We start from the raw sequence: 19,727 nt of genomic DNA, 5'->3' as shown, positions 1-19,727 counted from the left end.
GGCTTCCCTGGTGGTGCAGTGGTTGAGAGTCTGCCTGCCACTGCAGGGGACACAGGTTCATGTCCCGGTCCAGGAAGATGCCACATGCCGCGGAGCGGCTGGGCCCGTAAGCCATGGCCGCTGAGCCTGCGCGTCTGGAGCCTGTGCTCCACAACGGGAGAGGCCACAACAGTGAGACGCCTGCACACCGCAAAAAAATAAAATAAAATGTCATCACCCAGACTGATGCAAGCCCCTCAAGGAAGTAGACCTTGGTCTGTTCAGTTCACATTTTATTCATTACATTCAACCAAAAATGTTCTTTTTGTACTCAGCAGGATATGGATCACTGTGTTCATATATACCAATATAGCACACCAATTCCATTTATATCGTCAGACTGCTTATCTTTATCTGGAGGATACTTTGGAAGCATTCTTCTAAAAAGAGCAGAATATCATCTGAAGAAGCCTGGAAGTAGCTGCATAATCATTTATGAAAATCTGAATCAACCTAAGGTTCTGTCTCTCACATGTTAAAGAGATAATGTATCAAATAAATAAGTACAATTTTTATTGAATATCCACTAAGTCCTAAGCATAGATTAAATTAACCTAATTAAAGTACATTTTAGTTAGCCACTGAATACGAATCTCAGAATCTAGGTACAGTTAGGATACTGAAGATTTATAGCTTTTTAATTGCAGAGCTGTGCTCGAATTCAGATCTTCTGGCTTACATTTCAGTGTGCTTTCCACCAATCTACAATAGTACATTTTTATGCAATTTCCTATAGCAATGTAGGTTGTCTCTAGAAAGTAGATATCCTCAAATGATTGAAATTCACTTACCTTGCTTCTTTTCACAGTTGACAGCACAACCTAAAATAAGCTGGAGCAACCTCCCAAGCTCCACAGAATCTGAACATTCAGTTATTTGGTTTAAATCAGGGATAAGTTCTTCAGAAATCTGTTGTCCCAAAAACTGCAGTGTTGAAAATAAATTAGATCACTCATTTATGTAGGCTACAGAGAATTGACTACATTGAATTATTGCAAGGAAAATAAATTATAAATAGGTTCACGAAAAGACTCAGATAAATTAACAAATGATAAACCCACAATTACTGACTAAAACCAGTTAGTAAAGTTCAAGCAACCTCCCAAAATTTTGAGAACCAACCAAAAGCAACTAAAATGGTTTTATAACAAATATCCTTTACCCCACTGTCAGAGAGAGGAATTGTTTAAGAAGCCCCTGGCCTGATCTATTATGATAAAACATATGCCTTTCCATAAAAAAATAAACAGACTTAAGTCAAAGAAAATTCATAATATTTTGATACATATTCAATGAATAGAGAACCATAAAATAAACCAAATGAACAACAAATCTAATGGATTAATCTTTCCTGGCTCTATCTTTTTTTTTAAGATTGCTTTTTTCTTTTTTCTTTGGCTGTGCCATGCAGCTTGCAGGATCTTAATTCCCTGACCAGAGATTGAACTCAGGCCCTGGGAGAGAAAGTGCCACGTCCTAACCACTGGACTGCCAGGGAATTCCCAAGATTGTTTTTTACAAGAAACTAAAAAGTATTCTTGCCATTAAAAAAAACCAAAAAACTTCAAAATGAGTTTTAGGCATTAATGAATTGAAAAATTTTAGTTCTGGAATATTTTGGAAGAAACTACAAGTGCAATTGTATGAAAACTTTAAAAAGTAAAAACAAAATTCTTTAATGGCAAAACCAAACCAAAAACTTTTACACATTAAGCAATAAACTTTCTTATATCAAATAATCCTGCTAGAGAACTTCTTAAGATGCTGAATAAGAAAAACAAATCACTTGAATAATGCATTATCTAATGTGACTTTAATACTACTTTTATTTTGCATTTTTTCCCAATTCACTTGCACAAGCATAATTTCATAGTATGTCTTTGCTGTTATTTACATTGGAAAGAAATATCAAAACAACGCTTTAAATAGAAAAGTACTTTAATTTAGTTATAAGGTCTACTTTATAGCACTGCATAAAATCAAATTATATAAAGATGAAAGTAATTTTATTTGAGAAAAAATCAACTTAAAGAGTATCAATATAGAAACATTATTTTACAAATCAATATATTACTTTTTAGCCCCTTTACGTTAACAAAATTCGAGTGTTCTAAAAATGGAAAAATCATAATATATTTCAATTATGAATTATATACCAGTAAAATGTTATAAACAAAAAGCCAAGTCATTTTTCAGTGTCAATATAATTATCAGAGTATTTTATATTTAAACAAAGTCAAATGATTTTCATACCTCACTGTAATAACCCATAATTCCTTGAAGTACCTTCTTTAAATTACTAGCCTAATGGAGGAAAAAAAATAAATTATTTAATATTAACAATGAAATAAAATATATGTCAGGGTGAAATACAATAAAAACTTCCTGATAAAAATGACAACAAAAACATATATTAGAGTTCTATAAATACAAATACATGATTTTTAAACATCAAAGCTTTATTCAGAGTTTGATTATAGAAAAAACGTCTTCTTCCTTAGATAGTTGAACTAGAGTGATTGTATTTAGAGTGAGCCACAACAAACTCAAGTACCAACTTAAAAGATTTAGCTATGAGCATGTCCACCTTCAGTCATGAGTGAGTAACTGGATCTAGACTTACTCTCCACCACAAACAACTAGAAAACAGGATAAAATACAAGGAATATTGTTTTCAAGCTTTAGCCAAAAGACAATATAGAACTCTAATTTCTAAGAGAAGGAAAACAAAAAAGATGAGCCCTACACTAGTCTAAGACTTCTCTCTAGAGGCAATTTTCATACCATGGCACAGGGAGGTGGAAACAAAACAAAGCCTGATGTTCTTGTGGAGTTGAGAAGATAGACATCAGAAGTTCAGGAAGGTCGAGGTAGTTGGGATTTGCAGGGCAGATAAATGAAGAGGTGAGAGCTTTGGAAAGAAATCTCCATAGTAGTCCCTTTGACTCTTTGGCTGAATACTAATTTGCATGTGCATGGGTGAAACTCAATGAGATTAAACAAAAATAATTTCCAAGGAAACAACAATCTAGGGAACTATAAACTGAACAATTCCTTGAAGATTGCACAGGGCCGGAAACTGCTGAAATTCCCACCAGTCAGAGTGAAGAGATCATGACTATGCTAATACAGACAAGCATTCACTAAAAACCCCCAAAAGGTAACAGCTTAGTAGTGAGTCTAACCTAGCCATAGAGGAAAAAATAACTCTAGATCTGCCTTCCATCCCCCCAAACCCTGAAAAGATCAAACTGATTCACAAGTATCTTAACTGCCTGTAAGAACAAAGTCCAACACTCTTTAAAGGAATACAAAAAACCCAGCACTCAATAATAAAATTCACACTGTCTAGCGTCCAATAAAAAATTACTACACATGTGAAGAAGCAGGAGTATGTGAACTATAATTAGGAGAAAACTCAGTCAATAGAAACAAGCCTAAAATGAGAGATGAAAGAATTAGAAGATAAAAAAGTTAAAACTGTTTGTTTAAAAATGTTCAAGGGGGGCTTCCCTGGTGGCACAGTGGTTAAGAATCCGCCCACCAATGCAAGGGACACAGGTTCAAGCCCTGGTCCGGGAAGATCCTACATGTCGCAGAGCAACTAAGCCCGTGCGCCACAACTACTGAGCCTGTGCTCTAGAGCCCGCGTGCCTAGAGCCTGTGCTCCGCAACAAGAGAAGCCACCGCAATGAGAAGTCCGCGCACCGCAACGAAGAGTAGCCCCCGCTCGCCGCAACTAGAGAAAGCCCACGCGCAGCAATGAAGACCCAGCGCAGCCAAAAATTAAAAAAAAAAAAAAAAAGTTCAAGGATTTAAATAAGAGGAATATAAGAAAATAAATATTTTTTTTTAAAAAAAAGAACAAAATAAAGAGATTGTCAATGGATAAAAAAGCAAGACCTAACTATTAGGTGACTACATCACTTTCAATATAAATACACAGAGAGACTAAAGAAGAGAAAAAGATATAATAGGCAAAAATAATCTTTAAAAAACAGGAGTGGTACATCAGTATCAGACAAAGTAGACTTCCAAAAAAGAAATATTACCAGGGATAAAAATAAGTCATTTTATAATGATAAGTAGATTCATTCAACAAGAAGACATAAAAAATTAATGTATATAAACCAAATAACACAGATTCAAATTACATGATTAAAAAATTAGAATTGAAAGGAGAAATTGACAAATCCACAATCATCATTAGAGATCTGAGGACTCCTCCCCCCTTAACTGATAGAATAATCAGACAGAAAATCAATAAAGATATAAAAGTAAACAGTACTATCAACAAAGCTGTAATAATCCATATTTGTAGGACTGTAAAATACATGTTGTTTTCAAGTGCACATGGAATATTCACCAAGACAGACCATATATTAGGTCATAAAATAAGTCTTAGTAAATGTAAAAGAATTCAGAGTATGTTCTCAAAACAAAATGGAATTAAATTAGAAATTAATAAATAAAAGAAAGATATGTAGAAAATCCTCAAATATTTAGAATTTGAAATACCTACTTCTAATCTACCCAGGGGTCAAAAGAAAAATCAGAAGGGAAATTACCAAATATTTTGATCTAAATGAAAATAAGAACACAGTATGTTAAAATGTGTGGGATGTGGCTAAGGCAATGCTTACTACTAGGGAAAAGTGCTTAAAGCTGATGACTTAAGCTTTCACCTTAAGAAGCAAGAAAAAGAGCAGATGTTAAGAAGAAAGGAAATAACAAAGAAGAGACAGGAAATCCAGAAAACAAAAGCTAGTTCTTTTCAAAAAACATTTTTTTTAATTGAAAAACATCAAGCCAGATTTATCAAGGAAGAAAATATAAAAGACATAAATTACCAATATTAGAGAAGAACAGAAACAATGCAACATCCATCAACAGGTGAATGGCTAAGCAAATTGTGGTAAATCAGTGTAATGAAATACTACTCAGCAAAAAAAAAGAAATAACTACTAATACAGGCAACATGGATGAGTCTCAAAAACAATACATGAGTAAAAGAATACCAAAGAGTTCATAATATCTGATTCCATTTATATGGAGCTCCAGAAATTAAACCTATACTGACTGAAAGCAGACCTGTGGCCACCCAGGGCCAAGTCAAGAGTGAGGATTAACTGGGAAGGGGCATATGTTCCTGTTTTTGCTTAATGGAAACGTTCTATATCTAACTATGATGGTATAAGAACATACATAAGTGTCAAAACTCAAACTATACACAATAAAATGTATCCTTCAGTTAATTTAAAAAATAAGATTTAGTTGAGCTTAGTGCTAATTTCAGACCACTGTTTGGATCAAGTACTTCTAGCATTCATTCTACATACCTTTATTCGCCAGTTGTCACCGATATCCTCTTTAATTTGGCTTAACCAAGATTCATTGAACCAAGCTACGTCACTACAACAAAAATACAAATGTTGAACATTAAAATGATTTTATTTCATGAAAAATACCAAATTTAATCAACAGATTCAAAGTTATTTTCCATCTTAAAGCCTGTCCTTAATAAGAATAGTAAATATTATTTAAAATGAACCCACTGAACTTTTTGTTATTCCTAAGGGTTTCTTTTGGAATTTCTCATAGTAAATTAATTAAGTCATTAACATCTTCAATTTAACAAACATTTACTAAATATCTCATACTAGGCACCCTGGTAGGTAGATGTAAAAGTCCCAATCCTAAAGGGAAAAAAAAGGAAAACATTTTAACGTGTCTACTATGTATCAAGCACTGTGCTTGATGTTTTTTCATATTACTTCATTTAAATATCATAGTAACTTGGCAAAGCATCCATTATCCCCAATCTTACTCCTCAGTGAACTGAGAATAAGACAATAATTTTCCCCAAGTGACACTAGTACATGGCAAAGTTTAGTATTAAGTCCGATATTGACATTGAAGGCCAAGACAAAGAACTGCTATATCAAATTTTTATGTATTCAATAAGGCCTTGAAGAATAACACCCGATTATAAATAGTGAACTACAATAATAGATTATATTCTTTTTTTTTTTTTTTTTTTTGCGGTACGCTGGCCTCTCACTGTTGTGGCCTCTCCCGTTGCGGAGCACAGGCTCCGGAGGCGCAGGCTCAGCGGCCATGGCTCACGGGCCCAGCCGCTCCGCAGCATGTGGGATCCTCCTGGACCGGGGCACGAACACGTATCCCCTGCATCGGCAGGTGGACTCTCAACCACTGCGCCACCAGGGAAGCCCAATAGATTACATTCTAAACAAATACTTGGATGCTTGCTGTGAGTAAGAGTAAAATGAAGATGAATAATTTATTATCCTCTTAGAGAAATATCTAATAAAGGGAGAAAGTAAAGAGCACAAATAACTATACTCAAAGGAGAATGTGATAAATGCTTTAAGGAGTAAACAAACACCAAGAAATTACAGAATGTTAGTACTAGAAGAGGTCTTACCTAAATTTTTACTTTACAGATAAGCCAACTAAAGTGAGGGTAGAAATTAAAGAGGTTATTTCCAAGGCGGTATCCTGAATTTAAAGATGCAAAGCTGAAAACAGTGCCTAGTTTTTCAGCAATCATTCTGCCTCAGATGTGCTAAAACAGATGTCACTTCTGACTACAGTAACCAGAAATGGCTTCACCATTTTCAATTCATTCTTTGGAATTTGTAACCATTTTCTTTTGAGCAAATTAATGTTAATTATTTTCGACTTTTCTCAGATGCTAAGGCTATAATTACCAAAATAACTTGGCTAAGTGTGTAAATGGTATATTTCTAACCAGGTATTTACCTGAAAAGACTAAATTTATTTAGTTAATGAGTCAAAACTCTCAAAGTAAATTTACTTTCTTTTGACATCAGTTTAAGTTGAAGAGGTATGCCAATTGCAATGGTTAATTTTATGTGTCAATTTGGCAGGGCCCCAGTACCCATATATTTGGTCAAACATGCTTGGATGTTGTAGTGAAGATGTATTTTAGATGAGATTAACATGTAAATCAGTAGACTCTGAGTAAAGCTAATTACCCTCCATAATGTAGTTGGGCCTCATCCAATCAGCTGAAGGCCTTAAGAAAATGACTCACCTCCCCTGAGAAAGAGTAAATTCTGCCAGTAGACTGCCTGTCAACTCTAGCTGCAACATCAACTCCTCCCTAGATCTCCAGCCTGCTGGTCTACCTACTCTGTGGGTTTTGGAGTTGCCAGCCTGCAAAATCACGTGAGCCAATTCTTAAATTTCTCTCTCATCCTGTGTGTGTGTGTGTGTGTGTGTGTGTGTGTGTGTGTGTGTGCATATACACATGCATATATATACATATCTTATTGGTTCTATTTCTTTGGAGAACCCTGACTACCTACTACACTTGTCTTCTGACCCTAAAAAAAAATCTTCATATATGATTCTATAATTCTATAATTCCATTGTAATTAGCTTTAGAAAATGGATCTAGAGATAACCTCTTCCAGTGCTTCCTCCTTTTGCCTTGCATTCCTACTTGTCTTCCTTCCCATCTCAAATCAGCTTTAGCCCTATGTCTTAGAGTATGCTCAGGCTGCTACAGCAAAATACCACTAGATGGCTTAAACAACAGAAATTTATTCCTCACAGTTCTGGAGGTTGGAAGTCCAAAATCAAGAGGCTAGCAAGGTAGGTTTCATTCTGAGATCTCTAGTTGCTACCGTCTTGCTGTGTGCTCACATGACCTCTTTTTTGTATGTTTATAGACAGAGAGTGAGCTCTCTGAATTGTCTTCTTATAAGGAGTTCAATCCTACTGGATCATGTCTCCCCACTTTTATGACCTCATTTAACTTTAATTACTTCTGTATAGACCCCATCTCCAATATAGTTAAACTGGGGGTTTGGGCTTCAACAGGAATTTTAAAGGGACACAAACATTCAGTCCATAATACCCTAACTGAGAAATACTTTCTAACTTCTCCATAGAAATCTAACTCTTGTTCTCTTATAAACAAATCCATCCTTCTCAAACAATTATAATTGCAGCCAATCTTTTCCACTATTAAACTTTATATCCAATCTCAGAACATTCAGGACATATCCTTCTTTTACGTTTTTGCACTGCCACATCTACATGCTTTAACTAGACTCTTGGCCCCAACAATTAGCTCCTTTTTTCTAGTATTTCCCAGAACTTCAATGAAACTTAAGAGACACCAAATAAGAAGGGAACACAAGAATAAGGAAGTGAAATGTGATCTTAACTGTTTTCTAATAAAACTAAGTAAGAAACACTACAGGATTATTTTTTAACTCCACCCATGGTATTTGTCTTCACAATTCTACCAACTAAACATAGGTAGTAATTAACACCTACTGGTTACTAGACACAACATAGCTGTGTTGCTTCAGTGGACGCCCTGACACCATTCTTCATAAATAATCAAAAGGCCTTGTGTGCTTAGCACATCAAATTGTGATCTGTACTTTGGACATGCACATCTGGCCTCTCATTTATTAAGACTCCAAAGTAAAAGTCTATCAGGAGGGGTTCAACATACTCGGCTGAAATGATTACAGTTCACTGAGGGCACTGGCTTGAGTCAGGCCAAAGTGATAAAAATATGGGCTTTGCAATTTTACTCATTATTTGACTTACTGAAGTCATTTCACCTTTATAAACCTCTGTTTCCTCACCTATAAACTGAGGATAAAAATAATGCCTACCTCACAAAACAGTAATAAATATTAAATGAAATACCATATGTACAGGGTATAGAACAATGTCTTACATTTAGTAAATACTCATATGTTGGCTTTCATGATTTATTATTTTAAATGCTCAAATATCTGCTGAATGAATGAACAAGTAAGTACATGATCTTGAGGTCTCTGGATATTCTACATTCTGTCTCATTCTTCTCCCTCTCATGAAAATGTCTAGTCAAAGACAATAGAAAAAAACAGAGAAATTATCTGGTGCTTAAAGTGACAAAGCTAAAAAGTAGCATACACTATTTATAGCTGTTATGGGTTGAATTATGTCCCCAAAAAAGATGTGTTCAAGGCTTAACCCCCGCTACCTGTGAATGTAACCTTATTCGGAAATAGTGTCTTTGCAGATGTAATCAAGTTAAGATGAGGTCACACTAAATTAGGGTGGACCCTAATCCATTATGACTGGTGTCCTTCTAAGAGGAGAAGAGACACAGAGGGAAGACAGCCGTGTGAAGACGGAAACAAAGATTGAAGTTATGATGCCTCAAACTAAGGGATGCCTGGGGCTACCAAGGACTAGAAACAGCAAAGCAGGATCCTGACCTAGAGGTTTTGAAGGGAGCACGGTTCATCCAATACCTTGATATAGGACTTCTAACCTCCTGAACTCTTAAAGAACAAATTTTTGTTGTTTTAAGCCACCTAATCTGTGGCACTGTTATGGAAACCATGGGAAATGAATACAGTTGTAGTTATAATTTTCCCCTCACGTGTCTTTAAAATAACAACAGTTTCTGCATTTAAAAAAGAGATACATATTATGTATTAAGACTTAAGAAAACAATTAAAGAACTGTAGAATCCTAGCAACAATTCCATGGCTCACCATGTCTAAGTCATATACTTTGGGAATTGATTCTTTTTTTTTTTTTTTTTTTTGCGGTACGCGGGCCTCTCACTGTCGTGGCCTCTCCCGTTGCGGAGCACAGGCTCCGGACGCACAGGCTCAGCGGCCATGGCTCATGGGCCCAGCCGCTCCGTGGCATGTGGGATCTTCCCAGACCGGGGCACGAACCTGTGTCCCCTGCAGTGGCAGGCAGACTCTCAACCACTGCGCCACCAGGGAAGCCCTGGGAATTGATTTTTAAGATTTTATTATTTAGAAGCATACCTGCCTCAGGTAACTAATGAAAGAATTATTCATTAGATTTTGCTACTTCCTTAAAAAGCAAATTTTTCCTTCTCATTTTCAGTAACAACTTTGATGTGAGTCACAACAGCCATCAACGCAATACATAATAAATTGGAACATATATAAAGTGCTTTGAAGTGTTCAAAGAAATAAGGTAAAATTTGCTTTTTTTAGCAGGAATATTATAAACTGACCCAACTAGGGGAAAATGTATGCTATAAGTTTCACTGTCTGGATCCAGACTTCTGAAAAGCTTACAGAAGAGGAAGGGGGTTCAAAAAGAAAAATAAATTTAAATTGGCTCTTATACTATAAAGAGGTGTAGACATCTAAGTACATGCAAAAACAGACAAATGAAACAAAAAAGGGGTTTAGGCCCAATTTTAGGTCACTGTCATTTGTTTTATGAAGAATGAGAGCTTTCTGATTGGTTGGCTATTTTATTATTCCTGCAGAAAAGCTATTAGAAGACAGTAAGAGACAAAAGAGAGAATAAAAAAAGAAAAATCAGAGAGACAGAGGATCAGCAGTAAAAACAGAATCCAACACATTATGTAAGAATGAGTTGGTGATAAAGGATACGGTTTAACTAAAATTGACCTGACCCTACTCTAAACATCAGGTACAGTGCTAGCATACAGGAGGTCAAAGAGCCATATGTATCACCATATAATAGTAAAAACAGGTCTCATCTACTCTGTTGTGGTGTAAAGCTATTAAAGACACTTCAGTACATATAAATGACATCTTTGGATGGCACTGTTGAAGTGAGTGAATGCTCACCGGCCTTACACCTATACCAAAACAACGTAGCTGCGTCTACACCAACACGCACAAGAATGAGAAAAGGCCAGGTCGTATGTTCTAATGACAAAAAATAATGACGACTTTCCCAAATCATCAAGAAAGGACCATATTCAGAATTCTTAGTTCTGACCAATTAAATCACTTTGAAACCAATTAGGGTATAAATAAATAATTAAGAAACATTTTTAAGAAAGCAGGGGAGTAAGGCATATTTTAGAATGACTGCCAAAAAAAAATGTTAACATACTAAATTTATCTTTTAAAGTGTTAATCTTGAGTTAACCATAAAATCTGTCTATTCAAATTAGAACATTTTGAAGATTCCAAGTAACTAAGATTATGATATTGTTTGAAGTTGTTTTTCTAAGAGTGGTAAAGAATTTTTTCTAATCCATCTACAGAGTTTTTCAATGTCAATCATAAAAAACCTTTACAAAATGATGGCAATAATTAAATAATTTCTGATATATAAAACCATGTAGCAGAAATAGGAGTCTGGTGTCATTGAAGATATATTACCATGAAAGTAAGCTAATACAAAATCGGTATGACTATTAACTAATAAATTATGACCACAGGGCTTCCCAGGTGGCACAGTGGTTAAGAATCCACCTGCCAATGCAGGGGACACGGGTTTGAGCCCTGGCTGGGGAAGATCCCACATGCCGTGGAGTAACTAAGCCCATGCGCCACAACTACTGAGCCCATGTGCCACAACTATTGAAGCCCGTGTGCCTAGAGCCCATGTTCTGCAACAAGAGAAGCCATGACAATGAGAAGCCCGCGCACCGCAACAAACAGTAGCCCCTGCTTGCCGCAACTAGAGGAAGCCCGGGCACAGCAACAAAGAGCCAACACAGCCAAAAAAAATTAATTAATTAATTAATTTAAAAAAAATTATGACTACAGAATAGGCCCTGTACAGAAGAGTACAACTCATATTGTAGATATTATAACCCTAATCCTTATACAATGTTTGGCAAAAATTACGAAATAATGGATTTAGGAACTTTTGATATTGTATAATTATATAAAAGGGGCCCAACCCAAACAGAATCACTTTATTGGTTAAGGTACCCAGCATCTGTGACTTAAAATGTCATTTACACAACATTTCATTATTGGTGGATTCATACAGTTATGATTATTAATTCAATATAGATTTTAAATTAATATTTTTTCCAAATCCAGTATTTCCTGCTTCAATTATCTCAAAAATAATAATCTCCATGTATTGATATCTTAAGATGACAACAGAATAACTGAAGGAAACATTACAGTATAAGAAATTATATCACTCATTTAACCTATTTCTTTCTCAGTAACTATAACTTGTGAACATGACCAGAACAAGTTTAAAATTAACATCTCTTGACTAGATAAGAACCCTGATTGCTCATTTAATTAAGATGTATCTCTATGAACAAGCAAGAAATAATCAGGTGGTAAAATTTTTTGTTCCTTACATGCAAGAATGCCTTGGCAAAATATACCTGTCATCACTGGAAAGGATAAAGTTTCAATAACCTTTAGAATACAAGTCTAAATTTTCTTCCTTGAAATTGGGTTTACAATTATTTCAGGAAGAGTGTGGAACACTACTTACATTTGATGAAGAACTTGTGCCATGGCAACTCCATTAGTCAGCTGTTTCACATCCTGACAAGGTGCAGCAGTATTGAACGTCTGCAGCTAAAATGACATACAGCAAGTTATTTAACTGCTTTACTCCCCTCCCCCCTCAATTTATATACATGAATGAACACTAGAAAGAAAACTGTTTTGTTTAAATAGACCCTGCCAAACAAATGAAATTATACTCATATGTTTCTATGACTGTTATATTTTTATAAGAATACTTAACATTTCATAAAATCATTACCATACCTAATAGTCAAACGTATTGATGTCATGTATGAAGTACTTCAGAATTTCTGAAAAACACGTGTAGAACTCTTAAGATAGTAATAGTCTGTGTTTTGTCAATTTTTAGGAGAATAACATCAGGAAAAGAATTTTAAGATAACCTAACATCTGCAAGTTAAAATTTCACTCATATCATTTGGTAGGAAAACAAAAGCTAGAAATGTCAAGTCTAAAACTACCTAGTTAATCAATAAGCTCTAAATAAGGCAGGACTTCTGCCTGTTACCAACAGTTACCCTTAGAGCATGAACAGTCCAGGGCCCACCAATCACGCCAAGTTGTATCTATCTAGTTTGGCTTTAGATGCTACTAACTTTTCAAATCTCTGTGTATTAAACATTCATGTACATTTTAAAAATAGAAGTGAAACAGTGGCAACTCTTCCTAATAAGCAAATACAAGATAGAGGAATTTTTTTAAAGCAAATTGCAACAGAGCTCAATGGATTATATACTTTCTCGAAATCTAATCTCAATCCATAAATATCTTAAATTAAATACACTATGATTCTCTATTCCCTCACATATTCATCTCCTTTACTATTCAATTATAATTCCTTAGTTTACCACCATAATACACCTTTAGTGGTTGTTGTATTTTGAGATTCTACAAATCTGTCTCCATTATCCTTATACAAAGTGGAAGAATGACACAAACTACGTAAATCTAGCCACAGTTACTTTCAAAGCACAAAGATAAAGATACTTTACTGAGCTTCTACTCTACGTAGGGCACTGTAGTATAGGAAGGAGTTACAAGGGAAAAACACCAGGTTTTCACTCTCAAGTAGCTTCAATCCAGAGTTAAGGAGAGGAGAAAAAGACACAAATCATTTGCAAAAGATGTCACTTCTAGTCTCATGACTGCAGTATGCACAAAATGTTCCAAACTAACCTAATTAGGGCTTGTATTTATTAAAGACTTCTTAAAGACTTATTTATTAAAGACTTCTTAGAGATGATTCCAATGGATGATCCTGAGTAAAGAAAGGGCCAGGGGAAGGAAACTTCAGGAAATAGCAACATGATAAAAGCACAAGTACAAGAAAAGACATGGTATTTTTAGGTAACATGCAGTTCAGTATTGCTGGATTTCTCTGCATGTTCAGTTGTTAAGGGAGACAACCAAGGGGGTAAAAAACAGGCATGCGTCAGAACTCGGGGTCATGGCAAGAAACTTGGAATTATCCTTAATGGTATTATCTATATCATGGGGAAACAGTAGAATAGTTTCTACCTCACAAGTTGGTTGTGAGAATTAAATAAATTAGCAAACACAGTGTACTCAGATCAGTGCCTGGCACGTGGTACAAACTCAACAGCTGTTAGCACATTAGCTATGAGTCAGGGTTTCTCAAAGTGTGGCATCTAAGAACAATATGTAACAGAATCTCCAGACAAACTAAATCAGAAAATCCCCAAGTGATTCTTATGTACATCAGTTCTTTAGAACCATTGCTCTGGGTGATGAAGAATCACTAAAGAGTAACAAGGAAGAGACATCTTTAGTATGTTTTGGATAGTAGCAAGAGTGACACAGAGAATGGGAGAGAGTAGCTTTATGCTTGCTCAGTTAGAAGGCTCCTGCAATGGTCTTTTTGACAACATGGAATGCTAAGATTAGTTAGGGTAATGCTGACTAACAGGACAGCGTGAATTCATGGAATATTTAAATTATAAAATAAGAAGGATTTTGCAGTTGGGTGGATGTACAAGGAAGAAAAACCCCAGGGTTTAGGGCATCTTTAAAAGGAAGATAATCATATACGTTCAGGTAAAATGTGGCTCCCACTTCTCAACCCTTCCTACTTACACATTACATCATTAAGTTTCTACAAAATGGATATGATTAGTGATTTTAAGAAGGCAATTTCATGAGACACAGAATATTAGGCAAAATAGTAAAGAAATATGTAAAAGGAGTAAATACACTGAGTGCCTCATGGCCCACCACGCCCAGATTAAGATCAATTTCTTCTTTTTACAGCCATGAAAAGTATTTCTTGGAAGCTCTTAAACTAGTTGCAAAATAAATTAGATAACAGAGAACGTCACTTCATTTGGCTAAATTGAAAGACTTTATAACCAAGAAGTGTGAATAAATTATAAAGCTCAGTGAGGGGAGTGAAGCCACAGCAGTGGGACAAAAGAAAATGTACCCTTTCAGACTACTCTTCATAGAGGTGAAGATGCAAAAGTCTTTTGGTGAGTGACCCAAAAAGGACAAACAGGGCTTCCATCACTAAACACAGTGCTCTGGCAAATAGCATCTTACTTTCTTCTTTATTTTTAAATAAAGCAAACAATCAGAAATGTGGAAATGCTGTTCCTGAACTGCTTCAATATAAACGTCAAAGAAATCAAGGAAGAAAAGGGGTTTTCACCACTGACACCCAACAAAAACTCAACTTTGGGTCAACTCTATTCTCAAATTATTCTCAAATTCTCTTCCGTCAGCTGCTCATTTCAGAAAGAGAATCACTGCTCTGAGTTTTAAGATCTTCATAAAAATGATTCAGCCTTTTTTTTTCTTTTTTGTAACTTGGGCATACATTCGGTATTAGTTTTTCCTTCACCGGCATGTTGAAGGCAAAGAATGAAAGAACCAAGTAAACCATTAAGGAAAGCCTGGTCCAGCACTCTAATTTTATTGAAGAAATTAAAGTCCAAAGATTTAAAATTTTCAAATGTCACAGAGCCAAAAGGCAGAATTAAATTTATCTTCACACACGTACTTCAAACTCTCTCTACCATGTAAATGATGCCCAAATTTATCCTTCAGCCCTCAATTTTTTGCTGAGTAGCAGTATAACATTTCTAAGAACTAATTATTTTAAGGTGAGCTCCAAATCATAAAATATAACTTTTAAAGAACTGCCAAAACAGGCATCTCTTCACCTAACCAACTTTTTTTGATGACCTCTCTGTTAAGGATGGTTCTATTGTCCTAGAACAATGTCCAGTACTGAAAGAACACAGTTTACTACCAGCTATCTTCTCACGTCCATTATAACGGGTTTTTTTTTTTTTTTGTGGTACGCGGGCCTCTCACTGTTGTGGCCTCTCCCGTTGCGGAGCACAGGCTCCGGACGCGCAGGCTCAGCGGCCATGGCTAACGGGCTCAGCCGCTCCACGGCATGTGGGATCTTCCCGGACCGGGGCACAAACCCGCGTCCCCTGCATTGGCAGGCGGACTCTCAACCACTGCGCCACCAGGGAAGTCCCATCATAACGTTTTTTTAATCTTATATCTCCTACAACTTCCCCTCAACACGTAACATTACTTAGCTTGGCAGGGAGCACATTCATTAAGAGTCCAGGGATATCATGACAAAGGTGTCTTCCATTACCTTCTTTCAATCTATCCTCAAAGAAGACTATTACATTACTGCTAGAAGTTCTTCCCTGTGTCTGGAAAACTCATTTCTCTTGATTTCTACTTGTTGAAATTCATCAATCCTCTAGGAAATAGTTAAAAATTTATCCTAGGTATCTACAAAAACCTATATACTTAGTGGTGAATAACGAACGGTGAAATACTAGTTTCTGATGTCAGGACCAAGACAAGGATATTTACTATCATCACTTTGATTCAATGTTGTACTGCAGATCCTAGTCAGTTTTTGTTTCTGGGAATAAAGCAGAAAACAGGTCAGACAAGAGCTCTGACCCCAAAGTGCAAACGAGATGACTTCAGAAAATGTTAAGTGTTACAGACACAACAAAAAGGGGTTAACAGGTTACAATGGGATAGGAGTAGGAGACAGGTAGGTCACTCACTGTCACAGACTGTCTCTGAAAGATGACAAGAGACCCAGGAACTGAATGGTGAGAAGTCAGCCAGCCATTGGAAGAACCAGAAGGAGGATATTTTAGGAAGAGGGAAGAGAAGTTAAAAAGCCCTGATGCATTAAAAAAAAAAAAAAAGAGCTTGACTTCAAGAAACAGAAAGTCAACACAGCATGGTGGGCACGGAGGAGTGTGGCATGAGACCAGTTTTCAGAAAGTTGGGGAGGTGAGGTAAGACCAACTATGCAGTAGCTGACGAACAGCAAAGTTCACTGGGAATCATCCAGAGAGGTAAAGAAAAGCCTAGAGGCAGGAACCTAAGAAACTAAGGCAGAAGATAATTTCACAAAGGAGCCATCAATTAAGATAAGGATAATATAATAGTTCCCAGTCTGCCAATCCCAGTACGTGAAGGCCTTAGAGAAAAGAGCTCAAGTGCAATGGGCTGAGGAGTAAATAGAAGCTCAAGAAGTATAAAGGATGAGTACTTAAAAATACAAGAAATATGACTGTGAAGGAAGAGGGAGAATACAGTGTAGCTTTAATAGGGAGTGATGGCTCTTTTTCTTTTTAAGAGAGGGAAGATTTGAGCAAGTTTACATGTAGAGAGGAAAGAGCTAATGGAGAGGAAAAAAATAAATACCAAAAGGGGATAAATGACAGAGCAAAGTTTTACAAGAGGTGAAAGAGGTGGATCTAGAGCCAGAGCCAAAGATAAGGAGGAGGTCGTTTTCCTGATGGGGAGAAGGTTTGGGGCTCAAACAGGGTACTGATAAAGGTTTGCAAGGAGAAGTAAGAGAGGAACTGTGTGGTTCTTCTTAATCATAAAGCTGGGCAGTATACGGGAACAGGAGAATTTGGCTGTAGCAGCATTTGAGAGGCAACAGTCTGCACGTTAATTCCATTTTCTCCATAGTGTTTCAGCAGCCTGAGAGAGAACTGGAGAAGCAAACAACCAGTTATACTCTGTCACCTATGATTCCTTATCTTTCCTTATTATTATAAATAATATTTTTACATGGGACTTCCCTGGCGGTCCAGTGCTTAAGACTGTGCTCCCAATGCAGGGGGCACGGGTTCGATCCCTTGTGCGGGGGAACTAAGATTCAACATGCCACATGGTGCAGCCAGAAAAATAAAAGTAAATATAAATAAACAATATTTTTACAGTATTTAAGGAATTTTGCCTTCCATTATAAAAAATACACAGCTCTGCCTACCACATCAATTAAAACTGAAAATTCTTTGATTATGCTTGATATCTCTCTTCCTCAGTGTCTTATACAAAGTAGGAACTTCACTATTTATTAATACTGATTAAAACAATGGATACAGTCACAAAATATTTTAAATTTTGAAATACAATTCAAGAAAATCCTATACTTCACCACCAACTCTCATGGAAGTCAATGACATCATAAAGACTAAGTTTACTAGGTAAGTCATGTTTAGAGCAACAATGCAACAGATTAGGATACACCCTTTAATTAGTCACTTGTTTAATAGAACACATCATTAGAAGTAATGTTGTCTTGTTTCATGACAGCCTTAAACATGGTATCTAAATCCCAATACTTCTTTTTTTTTTTTTTTTTGCGGTACGCGGGCCTCTCACTGTTGCGGCCCCTCCCGTTGCGGAGCACAGGCTCTGGACGCGCAGGCTCAGCGGCCATGGCTCACGGGCCCAGCCTTTCCGCGGCATGTGGGATCTTCCCGGACCGGGACACGAACCCGTGTCCCCTGCATCGGTAGGCGGACTCTCATCCACTGCGCCACCAGGGAAGCACTCCCAATACTTCTTTTAAGTGAAAATACAGATGAACACTTTGCTAATTGCTTTTAACTCAGAAACTCCAGATGCTTGCATTCTACTTAAAGCAAAAGCTGTTAACCTTCAAAGTGTAAAGGTTGCTTTACATTATGGTTATTTCCAATAAACTTCACACATTGTCAGAAACCTTCCCTAATTTCTCATTCTTTTGAATTACATGCATTGAGAGATAGACAGGGAATTTCATCAACCAATTACCGCCTCCTAATCCAGTCTGTTTACATTCCATTCTGCACACAGTCCCCTACACAAAACTAAACAACTGGTTTAGGGATGAGCATCACTGACAGCACCTTGTGGACCATCGAGCATCAACCTTGCCCAATGTGGGTTAGAAGCCACACCTGAATGTCAGCTCTCTGATAGCTGAGCACCTCCAAAAGGTGACAGAGACATTGTTTTGCTGGCGGAAATAGTGCGGACAGATCCTGCCCGTCCAAACCCAACAAATTAACAGAAATACTAAGCGCGGATAAAGTGCAAATGAAAATGCCACGTTCTTTTCTTTAAGGAAAATGCTTGTCCATTGGAAGGGGAGGGGAACCAGTGAGAAAAAGGGAATACAAGCCCCCATCCCTAACATATCTTCTGATCCACGCAGGAAATACGTGGAAACATCTCTTCCAAGCGGCTTCTACAAACATGGATGTCCTGGGGTCAGGGAGAAGCAATGATCCACTAACTAAAACCACCTCTTGGTCACCTGTGTCCAAGTAGAGGAAGGTGCTTGCAGTGGGAGGGAGGTTTCAGCGGGGGTCTTCACTCCCAAGTGGCACAAAGGTCACTATGGTAAGACTGTTCAGCAGACGGAAGGCAAGGGTGTCGGTGGCCCAGAAAGTCTAGGGCTTGGGCGCAGGGCAGGGGCAAAAAATGGGAGAGCGGGGAGTAAAGGGATGGACGCTTGGCTCCCGCCACAGCTGTTCGGAGCACGACCAGGGCGGTAAGACAAGCCTCCTCCGTCCCGCCCCCCAGAGCTCCCTTTACCCTTCCCCCGCCCTCAAAGACATAAACACACGCACACTCACTCACGGACGCACACCTGCCCCGCGACCCGCAGGTGGCACTCTCGCGGTCAAGGGCGACGGGAGGCGCGGAGGGCAATGCGCGGAGTCCGGGGCGCAGGTGGCCCCCGCTACGGCGCAGGTGGTCCCCGCTGCTCCGCAGGCTAACCTGAGAGGTGCCAGTGACCAGGCAGCCCCCAGGACCTCTCCGCGGTCTCCCGGCCCCCCTCGCCCCCTGGTACTCACCCAGATGATGAGGCTGTCGCACAGTGGCAGCTCGGACTGCGGAAGCGGCTGCGTCTCTTCCATGGCCGGGACTGCCGTCAACTACACCGCTGACACCAAAACCTCCTCCTCCCCGCGCTCCGCCAGGCGCCGGTGTCGAGGACCTGCTCGCCCGTCAGGAAAGCTCGGTAGCCAGGCCCAGCGACCGCGCCGCTCACGCGCGAAGCCTCGCGCTGCCGCCGCCGCC

The 19,727-nt window shown here is 37.8% G+C and overlaps 1 protein-coding gene across 2 annotated transcripts in view; it reads right to left on the bottom strand.

Moving 5' to 3' along the window:
- The window catches only part of HOOK1 (hook microtubule tethering protein 1), a 64,853-nt gene extending 45,157 nt beyond the window's left edge, over positions 1–19,696 (bottom strand). The window contains exons 1-6 of one of the 2 annotated variants that reach the window (XM_024756228.1): positions 19,502–19,583; positions 12,597–12,643; positions 12,316–12,401; positions 5,379–5,451; positions 2,293–2,343; positions 831–963 (exon numbers count right to left, since the gene is read on the bottom strand). In XM_024756228.1, the coding sequence (XP_024611996.1) occupies positions 831–963; positions 2,293–2,343; positions 5,379–5,451; positions 12,316–12,338 (280 nt within the window). In that variant the 5' untranslated portion in view covers positions 12,339–12,401; positions 12,597–12,643; positions 19,502–19,583. Of the gene's footprint in view, positions 1–830; positions 964–2,292; positions 2,344–5,378; positions 5,452–12,315; positions 12,402–12,596; positions 12,644–19,501 lie in introns of both variants that reach the window. The other variant, XM_024756227.1, reaches the window with a different exon arrangement.
- Between the last annotated feature and the right edge of the window lie 31 nt (positions 19,697–19,727).

The sequence above is a fragment of the Neophocaena asiaeorientalis genome, unplaced genomic scaffold (assembly GCF_003031525.2).
Source record: "Neophocaena asiaeorientalis asiaeorientalis breed wild unplaced genomic scaffold, Neophocaena_asiaeorientalis_V1.1 scaffold205, whole genome shotgun sequence".
In the NCBI taxonomy this organism is placed as follows: Eukaryota; Metazoa; Chordata; class Mammalia; order Artiodactyla; family Phocoenidae; genus Neophocaena; species Neophocaena asiaeorientalis.
The sequence above is the reverse complement of the archived record's forward strand: the minus strand, read 5'-3'. Positions and strand labels throughout refer to the sequence as shown.